Source organism: Topomyia yanbarensis, chromosome 2 (genome assembly GCF_030247195.1).
Source record: "Topomyia yanbarensis strain Yona2022 chromosome 2, ASM3024719v1, whole genome shotgun sequence".
Classification (NCBI taxonomy): domain Eukaryota; kingdom Metazoa; phylum Arthropoda; class Insecta; order Diptera; family Culicidae; genus Topomyia; species Topomyia yanbarensis.
This window is the reverse complement of record NC_080671.1, coordinates 388,654,167-388,671,554: the sequence shown is the minus strand read 5'-3', so window position 1 is coordinate 388,671,554 and position 17,388 is coordinate 388,654,167. Positions and strand designations below refer to the sequence as shown.

At 41.2% G+C, this 17,388-nt stretch overlaps 1 protein-coding gene across 3 annotated transcripts in view; it reads right to left on the bottom strand.

Moving 5' to 3' along the window:
• Positions 1–880: 880 nt before the first annotated feature.
• The window catches only part of LOC131684761 (serine/threonine-protein kinase minibrain), a 262,707-nt gene continuing 246,199 nt past the window's right edge, over positions 881–17,388 (bottom strand). For all 3 annotated transcript variants that reach the window (XM_058967895.1, XM_058967896.1, XM_058967897.1), the window contains one exon: positions 881–16,089. In XM_058967895.1, the coding sequence (XP_058823878.1) occupies positions 15,137–16,089 (953 nt within the window). In that variant the 3' untranslated portion in view covers positions 881–15,136. The remainder of the gene's footprint in view (positions 16,090–17,388) is intronic.

The following is a 17,388-nucleotide window of genomic DNA, read 5'->3' as shown; positions in this document are numbered from 1 at the left end:
AAAAGAATCGGCCATCCAGGCTTTGGAAAAAATATTTAAATTTTGAGGGTTTCTATATCTTTCATTTATAAGAAACGTAAAAAAAACAAAATCAGCGCGCGGGCCTAACTTAGTTGAATAATGTGCCACTGTCCTAGCCGTATTTGTTGTCAACTGTGAGCTTTGAAAAGCAAAAGTAATCCAATTTTTAACTAAAATGCTAAACTGCTCAATGAAGGAACCTAGACGGCAAGCAGTGTGCTTAGTGTAATTTCTCTTTCTTTTGTACGAAAAGAACTTCCGATTTTCATGCTAAAATTTCGGTTGATCTTCAAGAATTCGTAAAAAACAATATTGGGGTGTCAAACTCGGAATGACGATTCCCGTCTATCTCTGCACGCAAAACATGGTCCAAAACCTACGAGCCGACAGCCGAAATCAAAATTCATTATTTCTTAAAAGTAATGAAATACTGTAAGACATTGTAAATTAATATTACCAGATATTTATCTATAATAAAAAAAACTAAATTTTCCAATTTAAATGTTTATCATGAAATCAAATATTTGTCAAAGTTTAGCAGCCTTGCAGAATTTGACTATCTTTTGCGAAATGTTAATGACTTTGTATTTCAGTTTACTTCAAGAGACAGTAAGCTCGCAGTCGTGTGCAGGGGCAGAGAGAAATCGCCATTTTCAAACCTCCATTTCGAGATTAACTCAGATACTAATTTTTACGAATCTTGAATAATAAACGAATTTAATGATTTAAACCGGAAGTACTCACTCCTAATCATTATTCCACAAAAACTTTTCCTAGTTTTCGACCAAAAAAAGAGAACGTCCCCTTAAACAAGGTTTTCTCAAGCATCTTCCACTCGAAATAACGAACCACCTCCAGCTTTCAATTGTTACTTTCTCGCATTCATTTACTTGTAATACACTTTATTCATTTCAGTTTTGTGGTTTTTTTTTTCTCCATTTTTTTTTTGCGCTTCAGCTATCGCTCTAGCGTCCATTCTACACACTACTTTTCTCGCCATTTCGATTCTACAGCATATTGGTTTCGTCTCTCGTGTTCTTTCGTTTCCAGTCTCTTTCTTGCGCTACTTCCTTATCTGTTTCCCGTCACGCTACTTATTGCTACTTTTCGGTTACAGCACTCTTTTACGTGTATTTCATCCCCCCACGCGGCCACCAGCTCAAAATCAACAATATGCCATTTTGTCTATAGTTTCCACTTTTTTTTCTTTGTTAATTTTTGCTCTCTAATTTTATGTGATTTATTTTTGTGTTTTTTACGACTTTTTCATACAAATGTCTTTTTTTTGGTTTGCCATATCATTGATTTCTAATTTCTCAATCCGAATTTTCCGCTCCCTTGCTACGCTCGGTTCATCCTGTTCGCATTCTGGTTGTGTCTTAGGTGTATAAATATATTATTTTAGGTTGCATTACTCATTGTTTTTTTTTATTAATTCGATTAATGATTAAAGAATAGAGTTTGCTTCCTTTTTTATTTGTTCCATTAGGGGACAGCTCCCTTCCTGTTACTATTAGCCGCTAGGGCGTGTGTATGTAGATGTACTAATGTGTGTGTGTATGTGTGAGTGTGTTTTTATTTAGCTCAGTTCTTTACTGTTTGGATATATACCATGTGTTGTTTTCTTTAGTAGTAGTGGTATGACAAATTTATCTAATCCAGTCACTTGTTAAAACCCTCTCCCGTCGGAATACTGGCTAGTCTCCGCGAGAGGAGAGTACCGTGTCAGACTTGTTACTGTGTGGCTGTGAATGTGTTTTTTTTGTAATGGATTGCTGAGAACGATACCGGAGATGTTTTTTCTTTCTTTTTTGGTATTTGCTAAGTTCTCTTTACTCATTTTTGTCCATGCTGTCAGAGTATCGAAACAAAGAGAGAACCATAACAGCTGCTTCATTGCCGATGTACACCTTCTGAAGGGATTTTCTTTTTGCGATATTTTGTTCTGCTAATTTACTTTTTTGTTTGCTGGTAGCATTTTTTTCTTTTTTTATTACTTATCAATTGTCCTTACTTAGTTTTTTCTTTTATTAACTTATCTTATCCGCTAGTTTTTAGTTATTAATTTAATTAATTTACTTCTTTCCTTTAGTTATTAATCTAATTTCATACTGCTCCGCCATTCGTCCTTACTCTTTTTTAACGTTTGCGTTGCTTAAACGTATTGTTTCTTTTTTTCTCTCATTCCACTAGTTATTTATTAGCACTATCAGTTACTATATACAGGAAAACATTGTCCAGTTTCATTGTCTTCTTCCTCAATTTTAGTTTATTTTTAAATAAAACTTTAATAAATTAAATTGTTGGTCTTACCATTCGTTTGTCTAGTGTTTTATGCAGCATTGCTCCATTTGGATTACCCCGCTTTCCCCCTCCCCTCGATTTGTCCCTAAATAATCGTTTTTCTTGTTGTTCTTTTGTAGTATTCACATGCTTTCGTATTTGTTTTACCCCGAAACAGCTGTGATTTGGCGTGTTTTCTACGTTGGTGTCTTACTACGGCTTCAATGCGCTTTTCCGGTTACCTGTTGCGCTTTTGGTATGTGGAACTGATTTCGTTTTACTAAAGAGATTTTTCGTCGCGTGATACAATGCACAATGTCTATATAAAAGTGTGTAAATGTACAATGTGTGTTTAGTGTGTGTGGTTGATTTTCACTAGCAGTGCTACGAGTAATTTGTGTAATGCAGTTAGTTTGTAATGGTAGTGAAATTACGTTACTCTCTCTCTCTCCTGCTTGCATCGACCAAAAAAAATTAACTAGGTTCGACCTGCCACGGTTTGCTTTGGATGGCAGCCACGTGTGCTGCTCGTGCGAAGCTACCGAACAGAATGACAGTGAAAGGAAACGTGTTTGAAATTATCATCAAAATCAGTCGATATATATATTCTTCCTTCATTTATAGTATAACTATTCTTGCTCGTTCCATTACGAATTGGAACGCCTTAGTTGAACGCATACGCATTCTCTAGCCTTAAAATGTACACAACGCTTACTCAAGCTATACACTGTCACCCCGCGTGTTGCAAACTTTCTCATTAGTAGATATTAGCCTTATTCTCCGCTAAGTTTGGATGAATTATACAATCTGATCAACTGACTCCTATCTCCATACAAAAAAAACCAATGGTATCTAGAAAAGTAAGAATAACTAAAAACAATGGTGTCACCAGCTTGTTTGGGAGGGAAACAATGCAAACTCAGTTTGAGGATAAACTCAACAATCTGTGCAATCTTCGGCGCCGGAATCGGCGTGAAACAGTATCAGCTTATTATATCAGACGCACATGCTAAATCCGTTTAAATTCTAAATTTTATCGTATACGCTAATCCGAACGCGATGTGATACAGGTGAAAATGGTGTTTAGATTTAAGGAAGTCACCTTTATCCAGTTCCACCACATACGAAATTATTTACTCGTAACCTGGTTCTAACGACATTCAGTTGAGCGACCGAAGATAAATATCGAAGGGCAGATCGTTGTTTGTAAAACAAGCTAAATCCTATTACTATGGACTGGTTGGCTAAAAAATTCCAACGTAAACCGAGATTCTTCGGCGCAAGAATCGCTTTAGAAGTTCTACATCGAACAAAATAGATCAAAATGAACCGCCAGTATAAAACAGGATAAAATAATTGAATTATGTTCCAATCAGGCCCGTAGCGTGCGGTTGGCCGGGTTGGCACCCGCCAAGGGCGCCAATCGTGAAGGGGCGCACAAATCTTGATTAGTTTTATCAAATAAATGAGGACTAATCGAAAAATCAGTAAGTAAAATAAGAAACTGAGAAACAAAGCCATTATAAATGCAAAAGGGGCGCGAAACTGAGTTTCCAAAGGCATCAGGAGAGTCCACAACGGCCTTGTTCGTCCCATTCAGATTTATTCACAATAAAGATCGTTGGTCTCAAATTTAAAGTGGATAGAAGATTAAATAACGAAACTGTTTGAGTGGCATGACACAAAAATTTCAGCTGCAAAGATTTCAAATTATAGTAGTGATAGCTACACTAATGGGACAGAAGTGTGGTCATGGGCAGTAGAGCAGGCTACCTCCTTAAAGCTATACAGTCATGATTCGCTGGTTGGGCCACAATGTCTGGCCAACTAACGAATTTGATTCGCTAGTTGGACCAACTGACAGACCTGACTCGACTAACCAGCGAATAACGACTGTAGCAAAGATTGTGAAGAAAAACTAAAGCGATTGACATCAAGAAAACAACAGAGAATCACATTTTCTTCAGTGTCGGGAGGAGCGCCGTAATATCACATTATTCCAGTGCCCAACCCATTACACTAAGCTGAATCTCTGGTTGAAATGTTGAGCGACTTGGGATTTTTTGTGTTCCTGAAAGCGATGGAAACTCCTTTTTTGATCTTAAATTTTTAACACTTGGAGCTGGTTTATGAGACTTTGTGACGGCACTTCCTCGAGCTGTTTTATTTTGCGTCCCCTCAAGAGAAAAATTTTAGTTTTCACAAGAAATTTCATCTGCTTACAGCTTTTGCGGACAGTTACAGATGTGCCCACATAAGGATCGTCAGAGTCACACTTTTTCTAAGCCACGAGAGCATAAATGTTTGTCGTGGTGAGTAACAAAGATCTCTTTAGATATTCTGTAGAAAGTAATTGGAGCGCATTTTAAGGGATATCATCCCCTATGATACTCTGCGCAATAGCCCCACCAGTCCTCATTGATACACAGACCTATTTGCTTGTATTTAGTGCAAACCTTGTCGATGCAGAGTCTACGTGTTCGACTGTTTGTAACACAAAGAAGTGTGCCGTCTCAATTAGCTAAGCAGATCACCAGATACGAATTAAAAGAGATATACAATTTTGCCCCGCCCTGTGTGATTGACATTCAAAATCTTCATTCAATGAAGAAAGAGATCCTTGAAATAGCCAACCCTTTCACCCCACAAACGACCAACTCGAATCGGTGACCACACCGTCGATCTCAACTATGTGAACGGACATGTAGACGCGGTAGTCCTTAATAAAATACTTGTCGTCAGTAATGTCCTTTGCTTGATTTAGACAGGATATCACCATTCTTAATCCATCTGGGCGAACTTTTCAGATATCTTTCACGATTGAATATTGTGTTTTTTTTTAATTTAGCCGCCATTTAGTCAGTTTTTTCGAAATTCGATCGCCTTCAAACAGCTAGTGCCAACTGATTTCACGAATATACAGTTCAAAGCTTTCTACTGAAATTTATATGAAATGAGTGACAGTCAAATACGAACGAGCTTCGGTCGAATTAATTGGAAATCCGGATGCCGATATAGTCTCCCACCAGCGGAAATAAATTTAACGGTTGGTGATGGAACAAATATTGAAATATTTTCTTCGGATCGTTGTATGATAGAAACGGCTGGAATTTTCTAATGAATCATCTGCGCAGTGAACTACCCTACATGCACAGTCTCTCGAAAAAATGTTTCATCCGTTGCCTTTAAGCGCCTAGCGTAAACTTATTTAAAAAATTCGCTCGAACCAACTACTGATAATTTTGATTTTCTGCATCATATTTGGAAGATTTTCCTCAAATTAGTTTTCGTGTTTCATTATAAGTCATACATACTTCGAAGTTAAAATTTGGTTAAAATTGATCCGTGTGTTAATTTTGCATCTATACATCTATGCACCGACAAACGATAAATCCGATGAGGTGAATTACGTGTTTTACGAGTGTCTCGACAAAACCTACGGAGAGTGCCCAAAGCATGACGTAAAAATTGTTATCGACGCCAACGCTCAAATCGGTAGAGACAGAACTTTTTCCGTCCTATCATTGGTAAGAAGGGTCTTCACTCTGTAACCAATGACAACGGCCTGAGACTAGTGACCTTCGCTGCAGCTAGAGGGATGGCCATCAGCAGCACTTACTTTGCACGCAAAGACATCCGTAAGCACGCCTGGATGCACCCGAATGGCGAAACTTGCAATCAAATAGACCATGTCCTGGTAGACGGCCGACACTTCTCGGATGCTATAGATGTGAGGACCAAACATCGACTCTGATCACTATCTCGTTGTCAGTAAGATTCGAGCATGGTTAGCGAACTCAAGAACTCAGCGACCGTTGCGTTTCAATATCCAGTGCTTCTCAGCAGAAGGTATGACGGACGAGTACCGCCAGAAGCGTGATGAGCGGATAAGGGGAATCAACGTAGACACCAACCTCAACAATCTGTGGAATTCAATCCACGGAGCGCACAGTGTCGCCTAGCCGGACAAAACCTCAAAATTTTATTTTAGATTTTTCGTGATTTAACATTTTTCTCTGCTTCTTAACAGGTTGAATAGAGTCTTCTAAAAATATTAAGTCCCTAAGACGAGAGTTCAATTTTTTACAGAACTTCGAAGGTGAAATAGATGATGAATTCTGAGGAAAACTCTTTTCAAACCTAAGTTATTCAAATGAATATATCTTTTTAGTTGAGATTCCGATTGGGGTCAAACTGATTTCATTTGAAAGGTTATTCACTGGATTTATAGCTGCCATTCGATTTAGTCGATACAAGCCTTTCTTCTCGCTCAGACATGAAAAACAAATAATAAATCGAGCAATAGTTTAAAGTTATAATGTTCAAAGTGGCTGTACTTTTTTTTGAAACGGTTCGGAAAGATCGCTTGTTGTTCATTATATTTGAAAATTAGTGTACTTTTCGAAAATGAATATCTTGTTTTGCCCCTTTCTGCCCCGAGGTATGAAAAAAGGTGATTTTTCATGATACGTCTGAAGGAGACGCATGATAGCCTTTGACTACCCAGGGTTCGCAATATAATTTATAGATGTATCTTATCATTATCAACAATTGAAAAAATGTGTATTCTGCTAAAAAATTCACCGAACCTAATTTTTTGAAAACGAATTTTCGGAAATAGTGCACTTTAAATTCGTAAATGTTGAATTTTCGAACTACCCTAAGTGCCAAAATTTTGAGGATTTAAAAAACAAAAAATAAACATCAAATATGAATTCAGCGTTACAAAATTACCCTAATGTGAAGTTTTCATCAAATTCGGGCCACTCTTGAGGTTTTGTCCGACTTTTGTATGGAAGGTGATCACTGTGGAGCGGTGAGCACAGTAGCGCGAGAAGTAATAGGTACTGCTCAGAGACGACCCAGAAACGTTTGGTTCAATGAGGAGTGCCAGAGAGTGACGGATGAGAAAAATGCTGCCAGAAGCCGGATGTTAGTGTCTGGTACCCGGCAGAACAGAGAGCGGTACAAGGAAGCAAGAGTATGAAGAGAACGTCATTACTGAGGCGCAAAACAGTATGAAACGAAATGATATGCAGAAATTTCATGAACCTGTCAATGGCGTACGGAGAAAACAGCGCCGTCTCCCGTCATGTGCAATGACCGTGACGGTAACTAGCTGCCAGATAAAACTATGGTAGCGGCCAGGTGGGGAGAGCCCTTCGATACATTGTTGAATGGAGAGAATGTTAGCGCGTCAACGAACAGAATAAGGACAAGTGACGATGGACAAGCTGTGGAGCCTCCGACGCTAGAAGAGGTGAAAAAGGCAATCAAAGAGCTGAAAAACTGTAAGGCTGCTGGAAAGGACGAGCTCCCGGCCGAACTTTTCAAACACGGTAGTGAGCAGCTGCACGAAATACTGCACCGTACTCTTTTGAAGGTATGGGAAGAAGAACTACCTGCTGACTGGCTGTACAAAATGGGACACAGACTGGAGTGTGCCAATTATCGAGGAATATCGTTCCTCAATTCGGCGTACAAAATTATGTCACGCATTCTATTCAACAGATTGAAGCCGTTGGAGTAGTCTTTCGTCGGCGAATACCAAGGTGATTTTCGTGAAGGCCGATCAACAACGGATCCAATGTTTCCCCTGCGACAGATCCTAGATAAATTCCGGGAATACAACTTGCAGACACACCATCTGTTTATTGATTTCAAAGCGGCGTACGATTCAGTGAAAAAAAACGAGTTATGGCAGATAATGGTAGAACATGGTTTTCCGACGAAACTGATTAGGCTGATTCGTGTAACGCTGGATGGAGCGAAATCAAGTGTTCGGGTTGCGGTGAGATTTCGACGTCCTTCGTAACCTTAGACGGATTGAAGCAGATTAATGCGCTGTCAAACTTGTTGTTCAACATTGCTCTTGAAGGTGCCATCAGGAGAGCAGGCGTGCAAAGGAGCGGTACCATCGTCACTCGGTTGCATATGCTCCTAGGATTTGCGGACGATAGTGATATCATTGGAATCGACCGCCGAGCCGTGAAAGAGGCATTCGTGCCTTTTAAAAGGGAAACAGCAAGAATTGGTCTCACAATCAACACCAGCAAGACGAAGTACATGATAGCTGGAAGAATACGGGGGTCCAATAGTGATGTTGGTAGTGAAGTGGTGTTAGGTGGTGATGAATTTGAAGTAGTGGAAGAATTTGTGTACCTTGGAACTCTAGTGACGTGCGATAATGATGTTACCCGTGAGGTGAAAAGGCGTTTTGCAGTTGCAAATAGGGCTTTTTACGGACTTCGTAGCCAGCTGAAGTCCCGTAGTTTTCAGACGAAGACAAAATTCGCGTTGTACGGCCATGAAACGTGGACGTTAAAGGAAGTCGATCGTAGAACGATCGGTGTCTTCGAACGTAAGCTGCTGCGAAAATACTCGGCAGTAAAGAAGAAAGTGGCATCTGGCGGTGTCGCACGAATCACGAGTTATACCAATTATATAAAGGAGTGGATATTGTCAAGCTAATAAAAAACGACAGGCTGCGGTGGGCTGGTCATGAGGCACGAATGCCGGAAGAACGACAGGCAAAGATAATATTCAATAGAGAACCGGGAAGAGGCCGACGACTCCGTGGCAGGCCGCGTACATGATGGCTGTTTGCAGTGGAAGAGGACCTAAAAGCACTCAATGTCCAGGGTGACTGGAAGAGATTGGCCCAGGACCGGGTCCAGTGGAGGAGAATTCTTCACTCGGCGTAGATTCAACGAAGCGAATTGTTGCCCATCAAGTATATAGTAAGTATATGTCTGCTTCAGTGCACATTCCGACTACGGGACGTCTGCAAGGGACGCTGAAGTCTTTGATTGCTTTATAAACAAAGATAAGTGATAAAGTTAGTCGGGATTTCCAATCACACACTTAATTATTGCTCAAAACTCGAACAGAAAATGAAAACCAATGTAAGTATCAAATTGAGATTCTGACAAGGGCGCCAGAGGTCCACGCTACAGCTCTGGTTCCACTTAGAATCCGGACACTTTATTTATCCTGAAGCAGCGCTTCTTGCGGAAGGATTTATTTCGAAAATACACGTGTTTTAGTGATGAAACTTTCGTCTCGATATGGGCAATATTAATAATGTTTTGCTAGATGGAAAACGATAAAATTGATTCTGCGCACCCCATAGAAAACTCCACACCGGGTCGATTCGAAATATCTCGAAAAAATTGCCGTTTCTACCGTGGTAGATATTCTCAAATGGCACCGCGATCACAGGAGTGGGACTCGCGAAGTTCAAAACATAGTGCTAACCTTTGGATCTGCAGCTGAACTGGAAGGTGTTGAGGTCGATCAAGGGACTTTCGGATCAAGGTGACGCTAAAAATACGGTGTAGCACTGTACGGATGATCTTTGGAAGCAGATTACTGTTCACACCGTGCTTCGACGCGACCGAAAAAAAATTATTGTAGCCATAATATGCTTACAAAAGATACATGACCGGGTCCTGACGAAGTACAGAGGATACCATCTATGTCAAGAAACACAGCACAGTATGGTGTCCCAGAAATTACAGGATTTGTTTCGCTGATAAATTCGTCCAGTAACATGATCTGGCAAGGAATTAGTAGCTGCGAAAAAGAAACCCACCTTTTCATCATCAACAAACCTATTGATTCGAAGCTGTGTAATTATAATATATCCTATCTTTCATTGAGATTCTCAAAAGTCCAATTAAGTTGTGACAAAATTTGGCAAGCTGTTACTACAACCGGAAGGTGTTACAGTGGTACCAGGTCAAAAAGGTGGATTTCGTCGACAAGGATATCAATCCAATGGAGTTAAAGCAAAAGATTCAGGACGCTGCACAGATGGCTCGATGTTGGAAAGTAATGGTTGACCAGTCCAGTGCCCAGTGGCCAAAGAGTACCAAAGGATGTATGTGAGGTCATTCGAATGCTGTTGGAGTAAGTTTAGCATTGATTTGTTATGAAAGTAATTACATAATATGGTTTCTCATCTTGCTCACTTCAGAAGCTAAAAATAGCTCCGCTGCTATAGCAGCGTATGCAATCAAATTTACCCGTGCGCCGTTTTGTCTATTTGCACCAGCAAAATTAGATTCTTTCTACCTAATTCACGAACGTGAACAAACAATGAGTGACAATTCAAAGCTAGTTTATTCCTCGATGTGGTTAAACGGGGTTGCTGTTACTTTTCGAAATGTCCGGTAAAACATTCGATTTGCTAAGTGGAACAATTGGTGAAGGTGAACATGAAGCTCAACATAGCAGAAGTTGCGGTTGTGCAATTCCACCATCTACGTCATGAGGTACTGAATGTGTTTAAAAACATCAGTCAAGCAGAACTATTTGCTTCGTAGAATAACCTGAAACATGTCGTCAAATGTACTGTCATTTTATACAGCATTTCAGCATATATAAACAATGACACTATCAAAGTAAACCTACATAACCTGACACTGCGTACTAATGCTGGCATAATCAAACTACATATGTCAAAATACGGAGAAGTGGCCTTTGTAATGGCGTTCGTGTGGATAGAATGCGTCCGACATAACCTATCCCTTCTTACCTGACCGCACAATGCTAATCAGTCCAAGGTATTACTTATATTCAGCAAATATTTGTCACGCACCCAGGACAAACTCCTACCTACCAAATCTGTGATCATTCGCTACACCACGAAAAACCTTGTTGCAACCTTGCGCCATCTGTTACGACCAATACCGGTACGCTGTCGTCCTATGTTAAACCACAGCCGGCTATTAAACCAACGAAAACTGATTGTTTATTGGTGGCTATTGTAACATAGCTTACAACGATTATTCACTCGTCGATATCTTCTACACTCTTCCCCGACGAACAGCTTCGTCAGCGCGGCCAACTGTTAAAGAACTTGCCTGCTTGACGCAACTGGCTGGCTGCCCTCGAACACGATCAAGGCGGAAGAGAAGACGAAACAGCAAAATCGCTAACAATCTTTTGGACCCACTTGAATTCTTGACAGCACTCGGCGAGCGCTATGTACTCCGCTTCGGTACTACTCAACGTGACGCATGTCTGCATCTCTGAGCTCCAACTGCTGGAACAACCAGCTAAACGGAACAGAAAACGTCGTTGATTTTTGGTCATTCGAATCACCAGCCCAATCGGCGCCTACGAAAACACAGGGCGGCGAGTCGATCATACTCAACGCCAGTTCGTAATTTATAGTTTATTTCAAGTACCATAATATGCGTTGTGCCTCAACCAAGTCTTGTAATGGACAACTTGTTTTCCTTCCAAGAATGGACATACTTGCGGCAATATCCGGACGCGTTTTCACAGCAACTTACAATGAACCACCAACCAAACTTGTATACTGGGGTAGTTTGCCACTGTTCTCATCCTTTATTTATATGTGGCTGGGACTCAGCCGGATTTTGAATGGTTTCGCATCTCTCATGCTAAAACGATCCAATAACTACCCCACATAAGCTTGTCGATTGAGTGAGACTCCAGAACTGATCTGGATACCCGGAAAATGCTTGATACCACCCATTGACGTAACCTTGGCAGGTTACGACTAAATACTCAAGGTTAGCAATCAAGTAGATGCATTTCTTCCCTTTTTGTCAAATGTACAGACAGGAATCATTCTAGCAATGCTGACATCCCATCTTTAAGTACACAATCGGTCGTTTGGCTACACACACGGGATGCTTGCCTAAGCCCGCATAAGCTCATCTGTAAATGGCATACGACATCCATATCGAGTACATTGGAACCGTGTTTGATCAGCATTTGTCTTCGGTGGGCCACCGACAGATGCACACGTGCGCAAACACTTCATCATAATCGGTATCGTACTTCTACGTGATACTTTGAGCCACTAGTTGGGCCTTGTAGCAGACAACGTTGGCTCGCCCATGTTTTTCACGTTTGAAAACCTATTGCCTTTCGCCCTGATGAAAGCTTCCGTAATTCGCACGAGTCGTGATTCAGCAGGAACTGTGCATCTCCTCAATAGCAGCCTTCCACAAGTCACCTTCCGGACCGTTAACCGATTCATCGCATCTGTGAAGCTCAAGAACTCGTCAATTTTATGCTGCGTTCGGAACGACGAACAGGTGTTTTAAAACTTTCAACCACCCGCTTCTTCTCGTTCAGTTGGTCTTCTCACGACTCGTACTCCGATTCAAAATCTTTGACCACCTCACCGTATTGCGGAACCGGTACCGTTTCGCGAGTGACGCTGGACTTAAACTGGATTATCTCTATCGGTTTCGAATGGTATGTATCAGCCTTCTCGTTCGCTATGAACCGTGCCTCTCTGATAAAACAACCTTATCGCTATACTGTTAAAGCGGTATGCTTTGTAATGATCTGAATATTCCAGTTTCGTTCTCTTTTGCGTCGAAAGATGCAACCGAACCGGAAACATGCAGAATGAGATTCGGCTTTGTATCATACCACGGTTCAAAGGTTTTCCATGATTCTGCAGATATACAGCTGTGTTAACCGCTTAAGGTCAACAACAATTTTCCAGCAGCATACATCCAGTCATTCCACAATACTTCGACTTTTTTGGTTCAGCCATGCTATTCTGCTGTGGAGTGTATGAAATGGTGAACTACGGAGTAATACCCTCCAAACAATGGAATCAAAGCATCTTCTTGGACTTATGCTCATTGATCGGCCGGATAACGGTTGAGTTTCACCCAGAACGCCTGTTGGCCATTTGCACATGGCCTGCGTTAAGCCAAACCGCGCAGCAATTTTTACTTGATTATTTCCATCGTGAGATCGTCTTCCGGCCGACTCTCCAAAGCTGTTATGAGTGCTTCATATAACGATGGAAGGATTCGCAGAACTAACACCACTGTCCGGGGTAGTCCTTAATTCAAGACTGAAATTCTCCAGTCTCTGAAACAGGTCTCCCATCTAGTGTAGGTGTTGCTCCATGTCCTCTACATCGTTGTAGGTTGTGTTGCAAATCCACTTTTAAATGGAAATTTTCTATGTTAGCGACGTTTCTGGTGGTGGTCTCTAAGTGCTTCGCTGTTGTGCAGTTTCGGATTAGTGTCTGTTGTGTGATGCCAATGAACAACGATATTGTGCCTTGTGTTTTGGTGTCTGGTCTGGTGTTGTGGATAAGCTGTATACGTCCACAATTCATCCCGCATCAGCAGATTCCTAACTTGAAAACTGCAGGTTTCATAATTCTCATTACTGAGCCACTCAATCCCGAACTTTTCAATCTTCGTGGTGGATTCCAGTAAAACCAATTATACCGAAGAAAAAACTGCTGATGGCTTAGTAATTCTTTACAACGGTTTTTTGACAAAGTATTAAACCCTCCTGGGCCCATAACCAATTAAATGTCGGTATGGCCGTAGATCTGAGAAAAACTAAAACGAAACACTCACTCAACAATGATCGGGTCCAGTACCACTGTTGGTTTAACAGCGAACTAACAATAATTACACCAAAAATTTCTAAACCAAAACCCCCAATAAATAATAAAATGCCTTTGAAGACGGATTTACAACAACACAAGAAACGAATAAGAACATCCAACAGCAAACATGAGCAACACGAATGCAATACCGTTGACACAGACGTGAACGAAAACGCGAGAGAAGGCGGACCGAATTACCCCCAAGATGCGACAGACAACGCAGCTAATGTATCACCGCCAAGCAATAGGATCTGAGCACGCAACAGCAAGCTATGGCAACAAGACGCGATCCGTGGACAAACTTTTATCTTCTACTGGTCATAGTGCAACTTGGGCAGAATTGCTGCGCATCGTTCGAGAGTCTACTGGCCTATCTATTGGCAGAAGAAAATTCGTGCCTTTGACTTTCATAATTAGTGTTGGAGTACGATTTACAAGAAACGTGGGGTTTTCGTTACCGGTACAGCACGTCAAAATTAGTTACATGCAGTTGAATGGAGACATTCACATACAACATCAACGATACGGAACGTGTTGATGTACGGAACGCGTGAATGGGAACATGGAAAACGCATTCTATTCATCCTGACGTTACGGTGACAGTCCGTAATAAAAGTTTTTGATGTTGTCAGTACGCGAACGTCATTCAACGAGAAGATTCCACCTGAAGTAAAGCTTGCGCTATGTCTTCTCAGCAACGTAGGGGCACTTCTGGTTATCGCGAGGACGCTATCGATTAGACACAAGAAGAACACGACCACAATTTGGAAGTATTTCTTCAGCGGATTCAGAAATTCTGCTTTGCGTCCGAATCGACGAGTTCACTAGCAGGCAGTAACAGATTCGCTCTATTCTATGGCCCTGTATTCGGCCGCTGTCTATTATCATGCTACTGCCTCCCACTGGCGTTTCAGGTGTACCCTCACCAGGAATCAAAATACTTAATTGTTTGCTTTTTATTTTGAGAAGTCGTTCGATTCAAAATACCACAAGTTTTTTTATTACTCTTTAGTAATGCACGTCTGTTGCTGATACTGAATATTTTTAAGCTACATATCTTTATATATTACTTTGTTGAGTAGAGCTACTTCAAAACTGTACAGGCAATTTTTCTGCCGAAAAAACACTTTGACTAACGGTCTGAAAAATTTCCCTATGTACAAACCACACAAACGTAAGTTTGCATTTTTTTCCGCTTCCCTCAAATCGGACACCACAAAGCGTCGAAGTAGAGATTTTCTACAATAGTATAATAATAGTAAAGCCAAAGTCGTCAGCTCTCGACTTCCGAATTATTCGCCAACCCGATACGCTCACGTTTTCACTCGTCCCCCGTCCCTCGTCACTCTATTCGCGCACTAACTGCACCGACCCCATCCCGTGGGTTTCCCATCAACCCGTAGCATCCCCTCCGGGCCACTATTGTCAGTGGATTATGACTGGACTGGGCTGAACACATACTCCAACCATCGGTGATTCGTCCCGCTCGTTTGATGCTGCGGCAGCAGCCGCCGCAGCTACTGCCACCGCCGCCCGCCCAAGGCCCTTAGAGCTAGCGCTACTACTACTGCTGCTGCCGCCGCTACCACCACCTGCGCCACTGCCGATGGCGCTACCCGCGCCAACCATGAGTGAATTTGGACCGGAAATCACACTGTTACTGGTACTGTTACAAATCGGTCCCACTCCAACAACAGGCACGAGCCCCATGAAGCCTGAGCCACCGGTGTGGCCCATTAGGAGGGCTGCATCGTTCATCGAAAACGGTGCATAGTTCGCGTTGTGCGATAGTAAACTCCTACTGCTTCCATTACCACCACCGCTACTACTGCTGCTGCTGGTGCCACCTGTCGGGTGGCTGGTAAAGCTACCCGACATTAGAGCAGCTGCCGCCGCAGACGGATCAATCGCCTGACCACCATGCGTAATGCCCCCCAAATCGATTGGCAGTGAAGCAGGGGCGTAACTTTTGTGACCAAGCAATTGGTGCTGCTGTTGCTGCTGCTGCAGATAGCGATTCCGGTGATAGTGATTCGGATTGGCGGAGCTTGTTGCTAGGACTGAGTGCGGTTGAACCACCACCACCGGTGGATCACACTCCATTGCGAGTGGGTTGGTAGAGTTGCTGGTACTGTTCGTGCTATTGCTGTTGATGCTATTGATGCTGTTGATGGCGGAAACTGTGCCACCGGTTCCGGTGGTACCACCTAGACCAACGGCTGCTGCCGCTTGTGACAGTAGCAACATACTCGCCGATTGTGACTGATTTGGTGGTTGGTGTTGTGACTGTTGCTGTTGTTGTTGTTGTTGTTGCAGCTGTGATGGTAGTGGTTGCTGTTGGTGCACTGACTGAGGTTGGTGTTGCAACGATGGTAGACCTAGAGAAAGAAAGATGGATATCAGTATTAGAAATGGCTGAAGTCAAGCGAGCAAACAATCAAATACGAGTTGAGCAATAATTTGAACATGCGCTAGCCATGGCTAGTAAGCTGAATATTTACACAAATTCGCTAAATAATATTTTACAAACCTTCTTTATCTTTAAGCGAAACCTAGGGATCAAATTGGATGAAATGGACAAGATTTTTTTTTTGTAATCAGGCTTTACTTGAAATATATTCGATACGAGACATTCATGTTCGGAGGCGAGGCAAGAACTTTTGCTCGTGAAGCGGAACAAAAAAATCGTTGATGCAAAATTACCGAGAAAAAGGTAGATTCCACCATTTAGTCGAAACTCATTGAAACAATTCATAATTTCAAAAAAAAAGTTTAATCAGCGGCAGTAGCTTAGTACTGTTACTAAGTTAGTGTCGGATTCTGATGAGACAAAGTCGAAGCGCTAATTCCATAACTAATTCAGTTATAGGTGTGCTCTTCACGCGCAAAGATTTTAAACAATTTTCTCCTTAATTGAGAAAAAATTGTTTTTACCTAAATCTTTCTCCACTAAGAAAAAATATAAAGAAATCTTGCTCCTTTTCTTGTGGGACTTGTTTGCCCAGAAACACAAATAGTGGTTTCGTTCTTGGAGCTAGCGTCAATCCGGCGCTAGCTTAGTCCTGTCATTAAGTTAATGCCGGATTCTGATGAGATGAAGTCGAAACGCAAATTCCATAATTTAGGCTGAATTTTTCAAATAGTTTCTTCTATTTAATATACCAAATACAGTAAAGCATTCAGAAATTAATGCACGCAAGAATGGTTCTAAGTTAATCACAATCTCCATCAAAGTTAATATAAACGACATGCGTTTTTTTCTAATCTACTTCAAATATGATTGTAATCATTGAAGATATTTGAATAAATAAAACTATTTTACCAAAAAAAACTAAAAAATAAGTTTGTGAAACTTATGTTAACTACATTGTACTGCCTTATATAACAAAAAATAAACCGGATAATAGATAAAACATGAATAACGACTTTAAATAAACAACATTTAAAGCACAATAGACATGCAAATAATTAAAAAAAAAACACTCAGCAGTGTGATTAAATTAGAAAAGGTTAGTTACCTAAAATAATCTATTGGAACACTGTTTTTGGCAATATGGTTTAGTAGTTAGTGTTGGATGTGTCGTCATATTATGTGCAGAATCCATCTGCAGCGGATGCTGCGCTCTCAACTCAGCAGTATGTCACGGTGCGCGCAATAACCATAATAATAACAATCT